Raw genomic sequence first — 17,158 nt, 5'->3', positions numbered from 1 at the left:
CCTCTGCTGATTCCTTCTCATCTCTCTAACCGCTTATTGTTGGAATGCCCCAGGGCTTTATCTGTGGACCTTGTACGTTCTCTACCTCTACTCTTTCCCTCGGAGATCTCATACCATCTTGTGACTTAAAAAAAAAATGAAATGTTGACAGCCTGGACCTCTCCCCTAAACTCCAAGCTCACACATGAGAATGTCCATGACATCCCCACTTGGATATCTAATAGGCATCTCAAATTCAAGCATGTCCCAAATCAAAGTCCTCATCTTCCCTCCCAAATCTACTCCTCTTTTAGTCTTCTCCACCTCAGTTAATATCAACATTATCTTCCCAGGTGCTTAGGCTAATGACTGTGGTGTCCCCTACAACACTTTTTCTCTCACACCTCACATCCAACAAATTCTGTTGGCTTGACTTTCACGATATAGCCCCAGTTGAACCACTTATAAACGTACACTCTTACCATCCTACTCCAAACCCCTGTTATCTTCCACCTGGATTATTACAATAGCTTCGAGCTGATCTCCCTGATTCTGCCCTTGGTCCCCTGCGTCTTATTCTCAAGTCAGCAGCTAGAGTGATCCTGTTCACTGTACTTAAGAATTTTTGTTTTTCACTGAGGTATAAAACACTCCTGTATTCATCTGGAGAGGGTGTGGAGAAAAGGGAACCCTCCTACACTGTTGGTGCGAATGTAAATTGGTGCAGCCAGTATGGAGATTCCTTAAAAAACTAAAAATAGAGTTACCATACAATCCAGCAATCCCACCCCTGGGCATATATCTGGAGAAAACTCTAACTCAAAAAGATACATGCACCCCAATGTTCACTGCAGCACTATTTACAATAGCCAAGACATGGAAGCAACCTAAATGTTTACTGACAGATGAATGGATAAAGAAGATGTGGGATACACACACACACACACACACACACAAACACACACACACACACACACAGTGGGATACTACTCAGCCATAAAAAAAGAATGAAATAATGCCATCTGAAGCAACATGGATGGACCTAGAGATTATCATACTAACGGAAGTAAGTCAGAGAAAGACAAATATCATACTATATCACTTATATGTGGAATCTAAAAAAATGATACAAATGAACTTATTTACAAAACACAAATAGGACAGCCCTGGTGGTGCAGTGGTTAAGAATCCGCCTGCCAATGCAGGGGACACGGGTTCGAGCCCTGGTCCGAGAAGATCCCACATGCCGCGGAGCAACTAAGCCCCGTGCATCACAACTACTGAGCCTGCGCTCTAGAGCCCGTGTGCCACAACTACTGAAGCCCGTGTGCCTAGAGCCCACGCTCCGCAACAAGAGAAGCCACTGCAATGAGAAGTCCGCACGCCGCAATGAAGAGTAGCCCCTGCTCGCCGCAACTAGAAAAAGCCTGCACGAAGCACGAAGACCGAACGAAAACCCAACACAGCCAAAAATAAAATAAAAATTTAAAAAATTAAATTAAATTAAATTAAAAAACAAAACAGAAACAGACTCACAGACATAGAAAACAAACTTCTGGCTACCAAAAGGGAAAGGGGGGAGGAGTGAATTTGGAATTTGAGATTAACAGATACACACTACTATATATAAAATAGACAAACAACAAGGATTTACTGTATAGCACAGGGAACTATATTCAATATCTTGTAATAACTTAGAAAATAAGTATATATGTATGTATAACTGAATCACTTTGCTGTACACCTGAAACACTGTAAATCAACTACACTTCAATAAAAAATAAAAATTAAAAAATAAAAACCACAACACTCCTTTGTTCAAAATCCACTAATGGCCTCCTCTCCCAGAATAAAAGCCAAATCTTCACAATTGCCTGTAAGGCTCTATACTACATGGTCCACATTACCTCTCAGGCTCCATCTCCTACTGTCCCCCCTTCTCCCCAACTCTACTGCAGACCCATCAGTCTTGTTGCTATTCCTTGAGCCAGGCATGATCCTACTTCAGGGCCCTTCTTTTTCTTCCTCTCATTATGCTAGCTGTAGATTTTTATTAGGTTTAGGTTAGGTTAAGGAGGTTTCCTTCATATTCCTAGTTTGCTAAGGTTTCTTTTGTAGAAGATTCACATGCCATAGAATTAACCATTCTAAAGTGAACAATTCAGTTGCATTTAGTACATTCACAATGTTGTGCAACCATCTTGTCTAGTTCCTCAACACTGTCGTCACCCTGAAAAGAAAACTCTACCTATTAAGCAGTCGCTCCCCATTCCCCCTGGCAAACACCAATCTGCTTTCTTTCTGTCTCTATAGATTTGCCTATTCTGTATATTCCATATGTCTAATTATACAATGTGACCTGTGATTTTTTTTCACTTAGCATCGTGTTTTTGAGGTCCATCCACATTGTAGCATGTATCATTACTTCATTCCTTTTCATGCCTAGATAATAGTCCATTTTATGAATATACTACAATTTATTTATCCCTTCATCTGTTTATGACATTTAGCCTGTTTCCCTCTTTTGGCTATTGTGAATAGTGCTATGAACATGCATGTACAGGTATCTGAGTCCCTGCTTTCGAGGCTTTTGGATACATACCTTGGAGTGGAACTGCTGGGTCATGTGGTAATTCTGTTTAACTTTTTGAGCAACCACTGAACTGTTTTTCACAGTGGCTGAACCATTTTGCATTACCATCAGCAACGAATGAGGATTCTAACTCCCCCTTCAGGGCTTTTGCCTTTGCTGTTGTCTCTTTGGAATGCTCTTCTGATAGATACCCAAGTGGCTCACTTCCTTATCTCCAGGTCTTTAACTCAGTTGTCATCCTGTCATGGAGGCCTATTCGGATCACCAAATTTAAAACTGCAACCTCCCAACTACCAATCCGTACTCACTATCCTCCCTCCGTACTTAATTTTTCTCAAGAGTATTGATCATCATCTAACATACTATACATTTTTCTTATTTTCTATTGTCTATGTTCCAACACTGAAAAATAACCTCCACAGGGGCAGAGATTTCGGTCTGTTTTGCCAGCACCTAGAAGAGCGTCAGGCACATAGTAAGTGCTCAATAAATATTTACTAAACAAATAAATGAGGTCCAAAGAGGTGTTTTGGCAAAGTTTGACAAAACAGAGTAAGAAACAGTCTTTGTAGTTCAGAGGTTATTTTTCTAATAATGGTGATGGATTGAAACTGAGCCAATCACACTTTTTATTCAGCTGTAACCAAGAAGCATGCGTGTGTAAGATGGCTATTTCTAAATCAGGTGAAAGGACTATTTAGCCTGAAAGTAAAGAGATCAGACTGTCAAGCTAAAACTCATTAGCACCAATTAAAACTCAACTAACTGCCTATAATAAGCAAGCTTAGTACTCACTGAGATGTTTTATTTAAATGAAGTAAAAAAATGATGCTACGGGATACAGAATTTTAAGAGCATTATACTTTAAGAAAATGAACCTAATATATACTGTAAGTAATAGGATCCTATGGAAGAACACAAAGGTGCACCCCTGCCTAAAATATTCCTATAGCAAGAATGTGGTTTATCGTATTTGTGAACTATGACAGAGGCAGAGAAAATATCTGTATATAAAAAGAGACCCTATGTTAAAACCACAAAGAAGTTATTTCTGGGCAAAAGTTTAAAGCTTGGTGCAATTAATACTGATGAATTATTCACCTGAAAATGGTTAAAATGGTAAATTTTATGTTATATATTTTTACCACAATTTTTGAAATGTAAAAAAAATGGAAAGATGGTGAATGAAAAAACATCTTAGAGACAGATATGGAAATAAAGAATAGAAATATCGCCAAGTCCACTACTAAGAAACAAGCAACTTTTGGAAATTTTGGAAAATCATTTACAGCAGAAATCAGTCTGGAAAATTGAAACTAATAAATTCAACTCTTTTGACTATGAGTTACAAATGGACTACATAACAAGTGATCCTTGAAATTGGCTTTCGATATGTTTCTGCTACAGGCTGAATATGTTTCCCCCTCCCCTCAGCCAAATTCAAATGTTGAAACCTAATCCCCAATGTGATGGTATTTGGAGGTGAGGCATCATTAGGTGATTACGTCATGAGGGTGGAGCCCTCATGAAAGAGATTAATGCCCTTGTAAAAGAGACCACAGAGAACTCTTTTGCCCTTTCTACCATGTGAGGACACAGAGAGAAGACGACTGTCTATGAACCAGGAAGCAGGTCCTCAACAGACAATGAATCTGCCAGCACCTTGATCATGGACTTCCAGCCTCCAGAAAAATGAGGAATAAATTTCTATTGTTTATAAGCCACCCAATTCTGTTATAGCAGCCCAAACGGACTAAGTTTCAAAGCACAATTCAAGAAGTTCTAATGCTAAGAGGAAAAAAACCACTCATGATTGAGCCAAACAACTTCTGAGCCTGCCCACCTTTATGGTTATTAGGATTACAAAGGGACTCCTGCCACCCTTTAAAGTTCTAAAAATTAGTAAAGTATACACAGTGAGCTTTTAACTGCGCTGAAGCAAAAACCAGAAGATGGATTCAACAGATAAAGCTCTCAGTCTGTAGGCCAAGTAATCAGGCTTCCATGTAAGAAGCAAAGCAATGCTCCTAGTTGTATGAAAAAATCTGCAGCTTTTTTTTTTTTGCGGTACGTGGGCCTCTCACTGTTGTGGCCTCTCCCGTTGCGGACGCGCAGGCTCAGTGGCCATGGCTCATGGGCCCAGCCGCTCCGTGGCACGTGGGATCTTCCCGGACCGGGGCACGAACCCGTGTCCCCTGCATTGGCAGGCGGACTCTAAACCACTGCGCCACCAGGGAAGCCCTAAAATCTACAGCTTTTATGCAAAGTTATTTATTAGAAAATAATTCCAAAGGCACTTTAACAATACAAATTTTATTAAAAAAATAAGTAATAACATCAAAACTGTTCAGCAAATCTATATTCAATGTAACCAAAATAAACAAACACCAAATAAAAAAAAATATACATCTATATATATATGGGCAAGAAACAAGTGCAGTTTTTGGTCCCAATATTTTCTGGATATATTATCTTTATCCAAAGGAGTTACATTAATGGCTAAGAAGACATTATGTGTTAGATGTACAGAAAATGTAACTTTAAAATTTGTTTTAAGGTCTGTAGGAAGTGTTTTTTGCCAATTCTTTATGTCTTTGACCTCACAATCACTAAGATAATGTTAATGATAGTCCCAAGATAGACAGAGGATATAATAATGTCTAATGGTCTAAACAATTACCAAATTAAGAAGTCAATAGGTAGCTACATAAAATCTGTGGAGAATTGTAAGGATTTTTTTGGGAGTTATTAATGAAACAAAACAAACACAAAACAAGTTTTAAAGAAAGGAAATAAAAGAGGACATGACAAAACGGACATTAATAAATTTGGTGAAGACAACATAAAACCAAGACAACAAAATTAAATTAGACTTAAAAAAAATTGAATATTAGTATTGCTGAAAACTCCTAGGGTTTTTTAACACTGGATAAAACTTTAAATGACAGTAAAAATCACTAACTTTAGAAATTTGTTTTCCAAGAACATGGAAATAACCTTGGTTCCCTACATAACCAGTTTTTATATTCCTTGGACTGCATGCATGCTAGAGAAAGATTAAAGGGCAGCAGCCAAAATGATTAAACTTCAACTTGGATGTTGAAGCATTGATTTGATGGGCTTTTTTCTTGGTCAGAATCAACCCATAAGCTTAAGATCAAGAACCAAAGCCCCCAGGGGGAAGTTGTGCTCAATTTGGTGGGCCTTGAGGTCATCTCTGGCCACATTAGCATCAGTCTTATGGGAAGCCAGTCATGAAGGAAGGGACTCTCCCTAAGATCTGATTTCTTAAGGCCACAACCTAGAGGAGGTCTCACAGTCAAACAATTCACATTCCTTGGAAAGAGAGAACAGGCATCAGATGTGTCCATCGAAGGGGGACACTGACCAGGAGTACCCTGGACTTTTTTTGAAATTTCTGTGTTGCTTCTGCATCTGAAAAATACGAAAAATAGAACAATGACAGACAAGGAACGAGGAAAAAGACAGCTATCTGACCTAAAATTGTAAGACTTATAAGAAATTAACTAAGAAACCAGACAAAACAGACAAAAAAAGATGAACAGTCACATCTTTTGGAATGCAATATTCTGAAAGCAAGTATAGCAGAGAAAAACACAAATTATTTTAAGCAAAGCAAGAAAAGACCATAGCAACAAAAGTTATTTTTGAAGAGAGCAAACTGGAGAGAAAAACATATGTTAAGATATGTTAACCTGACACAAAGATAAGGTGGAATAAGACTCTAGTGCCATCTGAAAGCTGAAAAGAGCTGAATAACGAGAACTAGTGTCATGAACTTGGCTGTTTAACCGCCTTCGTATGAGAAAACACTTCAGAACTTTGAACTTAGGAAACTGCCTTTGTGTAAGAAAACACTTCAGAACTTTGAACTTAGGAAATTCCAACTTGTCTTGCACCAGGTTGCACGAGCTCCATAGAGCAGGAATCTATTTCAACAAGCGGCTTTAAAAACAAAAACAAAAACAAAATACTTTAATATTTTTCATTTCTATTAATGATACATTTAAAAAATGCAACAGTGCTAAAATCCATCAAAGAAAAATGCACTAAATGAATATTAAACTTACGCAGAAGTGGGTCCAGAAGCTGAGATACTCCCAGGAACTGAAATTAGAAGAGTTTTACATTTAAAATAGAATATATGGGGAATGAAAAGGGGAAAGGGAGGAAGGGATAAATTAGGAGTTTGGGATTAGCAGATACAAACTACTATACATAAAACAGATAAACAACAAGGTCCCACTGTATAGCACAGGGAACTATATTCAATATCTTGTAATAAACTATAGTGGAAAAGAATCTATGTGTATGTGTATAACTGAATCACTTTGCTGTACACCAGAGACTAACACAACACTGTAAATCAACTATACTTCAAAAAAAAATTCTTAAAGAATATATGAGGAATGAAACTATCATTTTAATATGTAAGAGCCATATTGTGGCTGATCAAAAACACTGGAATAAGTATCAGAAATCCAAAGTAACACAATTATATACGTACCATTCTCTGTTATAACTTGGCAAGTATGAGTTTTACGTTGACTTAAGTGTTTAGCCATAAGATCTAAACCAGAAGAATCAGTTAGGAAATCACATTTAAGGCACACCAGAGTAATGCCCCTATGAAAAAAAGAAGACAGAAAGAAAAGGTTTTTATCTTTTATGAAAATCCATATACAAGTTCAATCATTATTTTTCCATGTAATAACTTGACTTGTTTTTTATGTGTCATGATCACCATTTGCAAATTTTGTTATATAAACCCGATATATATGAAATGGTATAACCATGTCTCTAGAAAATGGCATAGCCATGTCTAAATTATGCTAGCATTTAGTGCTCTATAAGCTTGTTCCCTCTGATGCCGGTTTCCAAAAGATATGAGTGAAGAGAACTAAAGCCCAGTCATGACTCCACTAACTTATATAACTTGTGCAAGGTACAATCTTTCCATGCCTTTGCCCATCTGCAAAGCAAGGCTACAATATTCATCCATTCAATACACATTTTCTGAGAACCTTCGTTACATACTCTGTACTACTAGATCTTATGGATACAAGAGTGAACAAAAAAGGATACACTCTGTGAAGCCTACAATCTAATGTCCTATTTAATTGATGATAAAGTCAGAAAAGAAAGGAGGCCTTAAAAATAAATCATGCAGGGAGTTTCAAGATGGCAGAAAAGTAAGAAGTGGAGATCACCTTCCTCCCCACAAACACATCAGAAATACATCTACATGTGGAACAACTCCTACAGAACACCTACTGAACGCTGGCAGAAGACCTCAGACCTCCCAAAAGGCAAAAAACTCCCCACGTACCTGGGTAGGGCAAAAGAAAAAAGAACGAACAGGGACAAAAGAATAGGGACTGGACCTGCACCAGTGGGAGGGAGCTGTGAAGGAGGAAAGGTGTCCACACACTAGAAGCCCCTTCGCGGGCGGAGACTGCGGGTGGCGGAGGGGGGAAGCTTCGGAGCCACGGAGGAGAGCACAGCAACAGGGGTGCAGAGGGCAAAGCGGAGAGATTCCCGCACAGAGGATCGGTGCCGACCGGCACTCACCAGCCCGAGAGGCTTGTCTGCTCACCCGCCGGGGCGGGCGGGGCTGGGAGCTGAGGCTCGGGCTTTGGTTGGAGCGCAGCGAGAGGACTGGGGTTGGCGGCGTGAACACAGCCTGAAGGGGGCTAGTGCACCACGGCTAGCTGGGAGGGAGTCCGGGAAAAAGTCTGGAGCTGTCTCTTTTTGAATTATGGTTTTCTCAGGGTATATGCCCAGTAGTGGGATTGCTGGGTCGTATGGTAGTTCTATATTTAGTTTTTTAAGGAGCCTTCATACTGTTCTCCATAGTGGCTGTATCAATTTACATTCCCACCAACAATTCAAGAGGGTTCCCTTTCAGAGCCCATATTCTTAAATGTGACATGACATCACCTCGCCACCTTAACCCAGGTTATCTTATTAAATCAGTGTTAACTACTGCAATAGTCTTAACCAGTCTATGTGCCTCATGTAGCTACAACTCACCTTGTATACCCCTCCAAATTGGTCTTCTTTCAGTACCCTTGATTCTACACAAAACCGCAATGGCTTTCCCAACATCCTCAAATTAAAATTAAGTCCAAATTCCCCAGCCTTTTTCAAGGATTCCACAATCTGCATCTCAGCTCAAAACCATTTCCCCAGACTCTGAACTTAATGCTATGTTATATGAACTTCATGCTCCATTCAAACTGTACTACTTGCCATTCATTGTGTATGTCTTCTGCTTTTTTCCTGTCTGCATTTTTATTCATGCTATTTCTTCCAACTAAAATGCCCCGTGCCTCTTCTTCTAAGTAGAAACCTTTCTTTCTTTTGAAATCAGTAACTCTCATTGCACTTATTACAAACCTCCTTGTGTTAATTTCTGTAGTTATTTATGTTCACACCTTACTGTAAATGGTACATTCCTTGAAGATTGGTACCAAGCCTTCTTCATCACTGTCATCTTTATAGGGCTTGCTACACTGTGTTATACATAATAGATGTACAATAAAGAATGAGCACTGCATTTTAACAAAATATTAATTACAAAATTTATTTTGTAAAATTACAAGTATGAAACCTCCCATACACAGAAAATAACCAATTTTCTGTTTAAATTTGAGATCCACCCAAGGTAAGAAAAAAGCACCTCAGATCTTTAAGGTCATACAGTTAATTTAAGAACCAAGCACACAACTGTGTTCAACAATAGTGAGGTAAAAATCAAATTCTCATCTTTACAAATCCTTTTCACTACTATAAAAATTTTTAGTACAGGTTAATACCTAAATATAGTTTATTAGAATCTTCTAATGCCTTGAATTTAGTAATATTTTAAAAATAGCACTAACATATTTTAAAAATGGAATCAAACTTTCCTCTGCCTATGAGCTACTTGTCTATCGTCCACATACTCCACATATGTCACTTTCAATATTAATTTACTCAACAAATATTTATGGAATGCCTATCATGTGCCAGGCACTACTCAATGCCCAGCAAATGTCTGGCATAGCTCAGTATCTGAACTACACACATTCTAGTGAGAAGATATAGGCAATAAACAAGAGGGTGAAATACACAATATACAATACATTGAACAGTAAAAAGCTGCCATGAAATAAAAACAAAGCAAGAAAGGGAAGAGAGGGAGTGCTGGGGGTGGGGCCTGGGGAAAGGATGCTACTTTATTATTATTTTTTTTTATTTTTATTTTATTTTTTGCAGTACACGGGCCTCTCACTGTTGTGGCCTCTCCCGTTGCGGAGCACAGGCTCCGGACGCGCAGGCTCAGTGGCCATGGCTCACAGGCCTAGCCGCTCTGCGGCATGTGGGATCCTCCCAGACTGGGGCACGAACCCGTGTCCCCTGCATCGGCAGGTGGACTCTCAACCACTGCGCCACCAGGGAAGGTCGGATGCTACTTTAAATGGGGCAGTCCAGGTAAGGCTCACTCATTGGAGGAGAGACCTAAAGGAGCTACCTAAAGGTAGCTACCATGGGAGCTAGCTACCCATACAGATATCTGGGGAAGAGGAAATGAGGCAAAAGGAATAATAAAATACAAAGGTCCTGAGACACAGCATCCCCTCTTCTACTTTTCCACTAACCTAAAGCATCAAAACAACTATTGGCTAAACTTAAGTCTATGTCTTAGCCTCCTGCTACAAAGATCTTGACACTGGTATTTCAAATAGCAATGAGAACATGAACAAAATAATTAAAGAAAGGAATATAGAGTGAAAAGGAATTAGAAGAGTGTGAAAAAATGGTTCTTAGTGGATTCTGAGCTAAGTGTGTGTGGTATAACCAAAATGAATTATCAGTGCCTTTAGAAATGTTCACAATTCCTCTGAACAGTAAACAAGTTGTGTACTTTTATTTCAAAAATAAAAAAGCCCCAAGGATTATGAAGGCTATATACTGATCACAACCAAAGTAGTGTTAGTCACTTTACTAGATATCTTAAAAGTCTTTTAAATTTTCAAATATTGCTGGAGAGCCTTATTTTTTTAATTTTATAGTGCAAATTCATGAAAGTTTCACCTTAATGCCTGACATCACTGAAACAAGTTTAGCTAGAGAATATAGGCAATCCCCTCTTTGAGGTAAGGATATAAAGTACAGAACTCTATTATGTCTAGTAGCAATCACTTCATTTTCCAAACTAGGCACTCCAGCATCAGGTTAAAAAGCTACTATAATTTTTCAGTAGAGAGAATGAAAAAAGATCGAATAGGGCTTCCCTGGTGGCGCAGTGGTTGAGAGTCCGCCTGCCAATGCAGGGGACACGGGTTCGTGCTCTGGTCCGGGAAGATCCCACAAGCTGCGGAGCGGCTGCGCCCATGAGTCATGGCCGCTGAGCCTGCGCATCCAGAGCCTGTGCTCCGCAACAGGAGAGGCCACAACAGTGAGAGGCCCGCGTACCGCAAAAAAAAAAAAAAAAAAAAAGATCGAGTAGTTACCTGAGAGTTCCAGAATGCTTCTTAAAAAGATAAAACCGTTTAGTTGGCTGGTTGCTATGAGAGCTGGAGAGACAAAAGACAAATGAGATTTTATTATACAATAAGTCATTAATTTTATGATCAGTTTTCAAGCCTATGCTTAGTTTCTTAGTTTTGAATAAAAGACCATGATTTAAGTTATAAAACTCTATTAGCATCTCTGTTTAATTCAAGATTTTTATCTTACGTTTCATTTTCCCTGTGTGTTTTCGAACAACATATTTCCCTGAGAATAATCTTAAATGATCATACCTCACCATTATAAAAAAAAAAACCCTTTACAGTTAAAAATGCAAAGAGCATCAAGTTAAGTTTTTCAACTGTTAGAAGTTGAGAACAACTTAAAAGGTATTGGCTAATAATGTATTTTGCTATAATATAAATTGTTATGAATAATAATTATTACTTTCTAATCTTGATATACTTAGCCCAGGGGACCAATCTGAATGATCCTGGAAGTAAATGTTTCTTGGGCTAAATGACATTACTTACCATCAGTAAAATGAAACATTTAAAGAATCTTTTGCAATCACTAGGAGAGCTTTAAAGAACGCGAATTAAAAGCAGAGCTCATGAGTTAAAACAATACTTTCTCTCCGCACAGAACAGAAAACCACTAACCAAATTTTGCAGCCAATGCTAATAGCTTTTATACCCCCTTTTAAACTGATAAGAAAAGCTTTCCTGTATTAGAAAGTCAGGCAGAATTAGCTGGGATTAGTGTAGCACAGTATTACTCAAACTGTGGTCCATAGACCAGCAGCATCTGTATCACCTGGGAGCTTATTAGGAATACAAAGTCAGCTCCCACTCCAGACTTACTGAATTAATCTCTGGTGGTGGAGCCCAGAAATCAGTTTCAACAAGTTTTTCAGATGATTCTTATGCAAGATAAAGTTTGAAAAGTACTAGCCCTAGCTTGCACTGACAGACCCAAACCAGACAACACATCAAGTCAATGGTTACCCTTAGACACACAGTAACTATCATCAGCATACCATGTATACATGGGGAAAGAATGGCTACCTATAATCCCAAGAAAAAATCCTCAGAATAGGTGCTATGGTGAATACAAAGAACTGCTCTCTCAAGTAGGTAAGACAGACATGTATTTAATATGAGGCAGAATAGCTGAGTAGTACAGAACTCAAAGAAACAACTGATTCGTACGAGTGGCTGTGGTGATCAGATACTTCACAGAAGGTAAAATGAAAGGGAAGGAGAAGGGCATTCCAAAGAATTAAGGAAAAGTCACTTTAGATATTGAATATGGGACAAACTATACATTGGGGAAGATTAGTCTGGGAGGCTTGACTTCTGTATGATTACAGAGTTGGTATGGGCTGAGAATAAAGATACTCAACCTCTGAGAAAAATGAAGCTTCTGTATGTACAGAGCTTAATCCTATGACAAAAGTCCACACGGGTCGGAGTGGGGGTATCCAATTAACGGAGAGGTACTTGAGGCAACCAGGGAAGCAAGGCACCAATGAAGTAGGGGAAACAGAAGAGAGCGCTTCAAGGCCCTTAGAAGAGTAAAAGTGGAAGATTTCAGTTCTGTATGAGGCTAACGATGAGTAAGCAATCAGTGTGCGTGATGACAATGCAGTGCAGGGTTGGGGCTAACTGGAAATTAGAAAAAGGCTATGAAGGAAGCCTGGAGCCAATTGGGAATATTTTGGGATAGAATGGGGTTAGAGGTCCTACAGGACAGTTGAGGAGCCTATGGAAAATGGGAAAGGAGAGGACAGAATGGTCCATGGGTTTAAGAAACACCAAAGGTAACTTCCAATTTAATCTCTTGGAAATTAGGGGCAGAATTAAAGCCCCACTGGGGCAGCCATGTGTTAGGCACAGAATAAGAGACCAGCATTCTCCCCAGCAGTATACTGAGAGAAAGGTTGGCTGTGGTCTGGTTTGGAACAACTGAGGTATGGGTGCAGAACCACTGCAGTAGTTGTGAGGCAGAGTGGTAAATTACAGAAGATGGACTTTCAGGAAGCCATGATGAATGGTGGCAGATCAAGAGAACTCCATAGGCTTCAGAAACTTAAAGTCTATTATTTCCAGGTGATGCTCCACATTTATGGAAATAATGCGTGGAGACAGACTGAGCTTAAAGGGTATTGGGGTGATAAGAGTTTGGATCCTAGACAGACAAAAATGTTTGACTTATTTGTGTCCTGTATAAATGCCAGTGAGTTAAAGGTGAAAATATCTATCAAATAGTTAGAGATGAAGAGTTGGATCTCAGGAAAACTCAGCACTGAAATTGGAGGATTTACAGTTGAAAGGTAAAAGATAAAACTCTGAGAGTGGTTGAAGTACCAAGAAAAGAAACGTAAAGAGGCAAGAAGAGCTGAAGAAAGAAAAGGTAATGAAATAGAGGAGTAGAAAACAAGAAAAAATGGTGGTAATAAAGAGAAGTTGAGAAGAGTTTCAAAAGTGAGTGATCAAAAGTATCAAATACTCTAAAGAAGTCATGGAGGAGTAAGAATGAAAAGCAGTGAGTACACTGAGTGATTAGGACATGACTGATAACCTTCAAAGGGGCAGCTTGAACTGACAGGTGGGGGTGATACTCAAATTACAAAGGGTAAAGAAACGACAAACAAGATAGTAAAGAATACTCTTTACAAATGTTGACAGTAAAAGGAAGATAAGAAAATATGCAAAGTAAAGGCAAATCTCCCTCATCCTAAAAAAAAAGAATACCTGAAAATATTTGCAGGCAGAAGGAATGTGGTAGAGAGAAAAATGAAATGAAGGTGCATAAGATTATGGAGGAAATGGAGGAGATGAGGGGCAGGATTAACTTTGAAAAAGAGGACATATCTTTTTCTGAGATTAATGTTTGGATGAAGGAAAACAAAAACGAGGTAGAAAGAGGTTAACCTTGGGAAAAATGAAAAGGATGACCTCTGAGTAATTAGTAGGCAAGGTTAACAACTGAGAGACTAGAATAAAATCTTGAAGGTAATGAAAAGGATTTAAACATGTTGTAGACAAAAACAAAGAGGTATTTTAAAAAGACAGGACCACATTAAAGTTAAAGATCAGGAATTCAGAGCTGACTGAATCAAGCACAGTTTGGTGGTCTAGAATTGAGCATAGAGAAAGATCAAAAAGGATAAGAGAGTCAAGGATAGCAAGGTTAAGCATGATTGAAGATGTAAAGGATTCTAGAACAAAAAACAAAGCAACATTCAAAACAGATGAACTTGAGGGTGAAGTTGACTATACAATTGGATTGGTGATGCTGGACTGGAAAGCGGGGTCAAGACTGAAAGTCCTGGGGTAATGAGATTTCAAAACGAATGAATATTGTATATGATGAGGTAAAATTGGATGGTGGTAAAGAAGGGGGTACAACACCTCAGAGGTGAAGTGCTGGCATTAAAGAAGTCAAGGCAACATGATGACAGGCTGATCATCAAGGGGAAACAAAAAAACTGAGAGCTAAGTTCTGAAGGCATTAAAAAATGTGGGCAAATCCTTGAAAGTGGTAGTTAACTATGACCATAAAGTAATGTAGAGGTCTTGTTATGATTTGCAAGAGAACCACTTTTATTGGTTTACCTTATTTCTGACTGAAAATAAATGCAACTACCTCAATCTGAATAATCAACTTAGTATATTTATATCTGAATAATTTTTGTCTATTAAAAAAAATCTATCCCAAAGGCATAAAGTACCAATGAGGTTCAAATGAAAGTAATGTGGGCTCTGAAGTCTTTCTCTAGCAATAGAGTACATGGTAGGTGCTCAAATAATGTAAATAGAATTGATATATGAAAAGAAATTCCAACAGTAGCGTCATGACCGGAATATCCCTGTACTCTCTCATTTCACATTCATCAAATGAATGCAAAGATAGATGGCTTGAAAGACAAATGGACAGACAGATGGATGAGAAAGAGAGAGAGAGAGAGAGAGAGTGCGAGAGAGTGAGCATGTGAGCACCGATGATGTTCCTAGCGTCTTTGACAAAGCTGAAGTCTCTAAAAGTTGACTGCTTTGAAGTTGATAACACTCACGTGGTTACATGTATTTATTTGATAAATATTTTGGAAAAATTTAAAATTTTATGGACCACTTTTTGAAAGACTTTGAAAAATAATTTCCCTAACAAACCTATTCTAATTTCATTAGTCTAACTGTTCTTAAAATTTTTGTTCCACTAATTTCATGAGTTATTATGCTGGAAAACAGTATTGGGTAATATCCTAGAAGTTCCCTGTTGCTAGATCTTTTTAGATCCTTGATGTGACAAACTGGCTTTGTTTTCAAAAACCAAATATCTAAATATTAAAAACGCATGAGAAATATTTTTAAAAAATAAAACAAACAAACAAAAAAACCCCAAAACCAAATATCTTGAATGGCAGTTTTGACTGGCAGTGTACATGTTTAACTCACCTCACCGTATGATTTATAAAGGCTTTGTTACAGTTTGTTTTGTATCTGCAAAAATTACAGTGGATATATATTGAAAAGTGGCTTGCAAAATCTTTTATTTTGGAACGACACTCAATGCACTTGTGAACTCCCCGAAGACACCTTATGGAGACAGGAAAAAATATATTGTAAAACAAAAGAATATGGTAAAGCCTTATTAATGTTTTATTAATTGAAGCCAAGGTGTTTACATTAAATCTTTAAATAGAGACTTATAATTTGAAAATCTGCTTGGAAACAACAAGCTAGAATAAGTAAAAAAGTCTAATACCAGTTAATGTTTCCTTGGAATAAAAAGGATCACGTTAACAATTCAACTATCACAAGATATAAGCATAAAATATAAGATTAGTGTAAAAGATGACAATTATACAATAAACTCAGTAATTCAAGTTCTGTTCAGCAGTTGTAGAAAGTACCTTTTTATTATCTTCTTGGCCTACATGCCAGATAAGTGATTATCATGTAAATGTGCATATCTAGTGATATGCTAAGCTATATTAAAATAACCTTTAATATTTAATATTAAATTAGGATTGTATATCAGGAATAAAAGATATTACCTTAAGTTCTTCAAAACTACGCCGATTTTATTCTTCTTGTTGCACTCTTTCTTTTGCTTGTGATAGGTTTTTGCTTTATTTTCAAATACATCTCTACCTTGACTACTTGCAGTGGACGTAGTTGCATAAGACTTTCTTGTCTTATATTTACTTTCATAAGGTTTTGTAGGATTTTCAGCAGTTTTACTTGTAGACTTTGAAGGTGAGACCTGAAGAGAAGAAGTGCTTGGAGTATTCTTGGAAGATGTAGTTGATAGACTTGAACGAACAGGTCCAACTGAAGCTCGAATAGTAACCTATAAAAATGAAGGCAATATATATTTTTAGAAAATTAAGCATCACATTAATATTAAAAAGATCAAACATTATGCAGGCCATAATTGGTTTTTGACAAGGATGTCAAAACAATTCAGTGAGGGAAACAATAGTATTATCAACAAATGGTGCTGGGACAACTGGATATCTACATGCAAAAGAATGAATTTGGACCCCTACCTCATACTAAATACAAAAATTAACTCAAAATGTATCAAAGACCAGACTGTAAGAGCTCAAACTATAAAACTCTTAGAAGAAAACATAGGAGTAAATCTTCATGACCTTGGGTTAGGCAATGATTTCTTAAATATGATACTGAAAGCACAAGCAACCAAAGAAGAATAGATAAATGGACTTGGTAAAAATTAAAACTTTTGTGCTTCGAAGGACACTATTAAGAAAGATAAAAGATAACCACAGAATGAGATAAAATATTTGCAAATCATATCTCTAATAAGGGACTTGTATACAGAATATATAAAGAACTCTTACAACTCAATAAAAAGACAAATAACCCAATTAACAAATGGGCAAATGATCTGAAAAGACATTTCTTCAAAGAAGATATACACATGAAATAAGCACATGAAAAGATGCTCAACATCATTAGTCATTAAGGAAATGCAAATCAAAACTCGAGTAATGTATCACCTCAGACCAACTAAATGACTATAATGAAAAAGACAGGT

The 17,158-nt window shown here is 37.7% G+C and overlaps 1 protein-coding gene across 1 annotated transcript in view; it reads right to left on the bottom strand.

The window, feature by feature from the left end:
• Positions 1 to 4,851: 4,851 nt before the first annotated feature.
• The window catches only part of ZNF280C (zinc finger protein 280C), a 65,592-nt gene continuing 53,285 nt past the window's right edge, over positions 4,852 to 17,158 (bottom strand). Inside the window, exons 15-20 of the mRNA XM_022561523.2 lie at positions 16,152 to 16,447; positions 15,550 to 15,690; positions 11,092 to 11,154; positions 7,101 to 7,219; positions 6,664 to 6,700; positions 4,852 to 6,538 (exon numbers count right to left, since the gene is read on the bottom strand). Coding sequence (XP_022417231.1) covers positions 6,523 to 6,538; positions 6,664 to 6,700; positions 7,101 to 7,219; positions 11,092 to 11,154; positions 15,550 to 15,690; positions 16,152 to 16,447 — 672 coding nt within the window. The 3' untranslated portion in view covers positions 4,852 to 6,522. The remainder of the gene's footprint in view (positions 6,539 to 6,663; positions 6,701 to 7,100; positions 7,220 to 11,091; positions 11,155 to 15,549; positions 15,691 to 16,151; positions 16,448 to 17,158) is intronic.

This window comes from Delphinapterus leucas, chromosome X (assembly GCF_059928025.1).
Source record: "Delphinapterus leucas isolate spDelLeu-1000000601 "Yukka" chromosome X, BTC_Dleu_Yukka2, whole genome shotgun sequence".
Taxonomy (NCBI): Eukaryota; Metazoa; Chordata; class Mammalia; order Artiodactyla; family Monodontidae; genus Delphinapterus; species Delphinapterus leucas.
The sequence above is the reverse complement of the archived record's forward strand: the minus strand, read 5'-3'. Positions and strand labels throughout refer to the sequence as shown.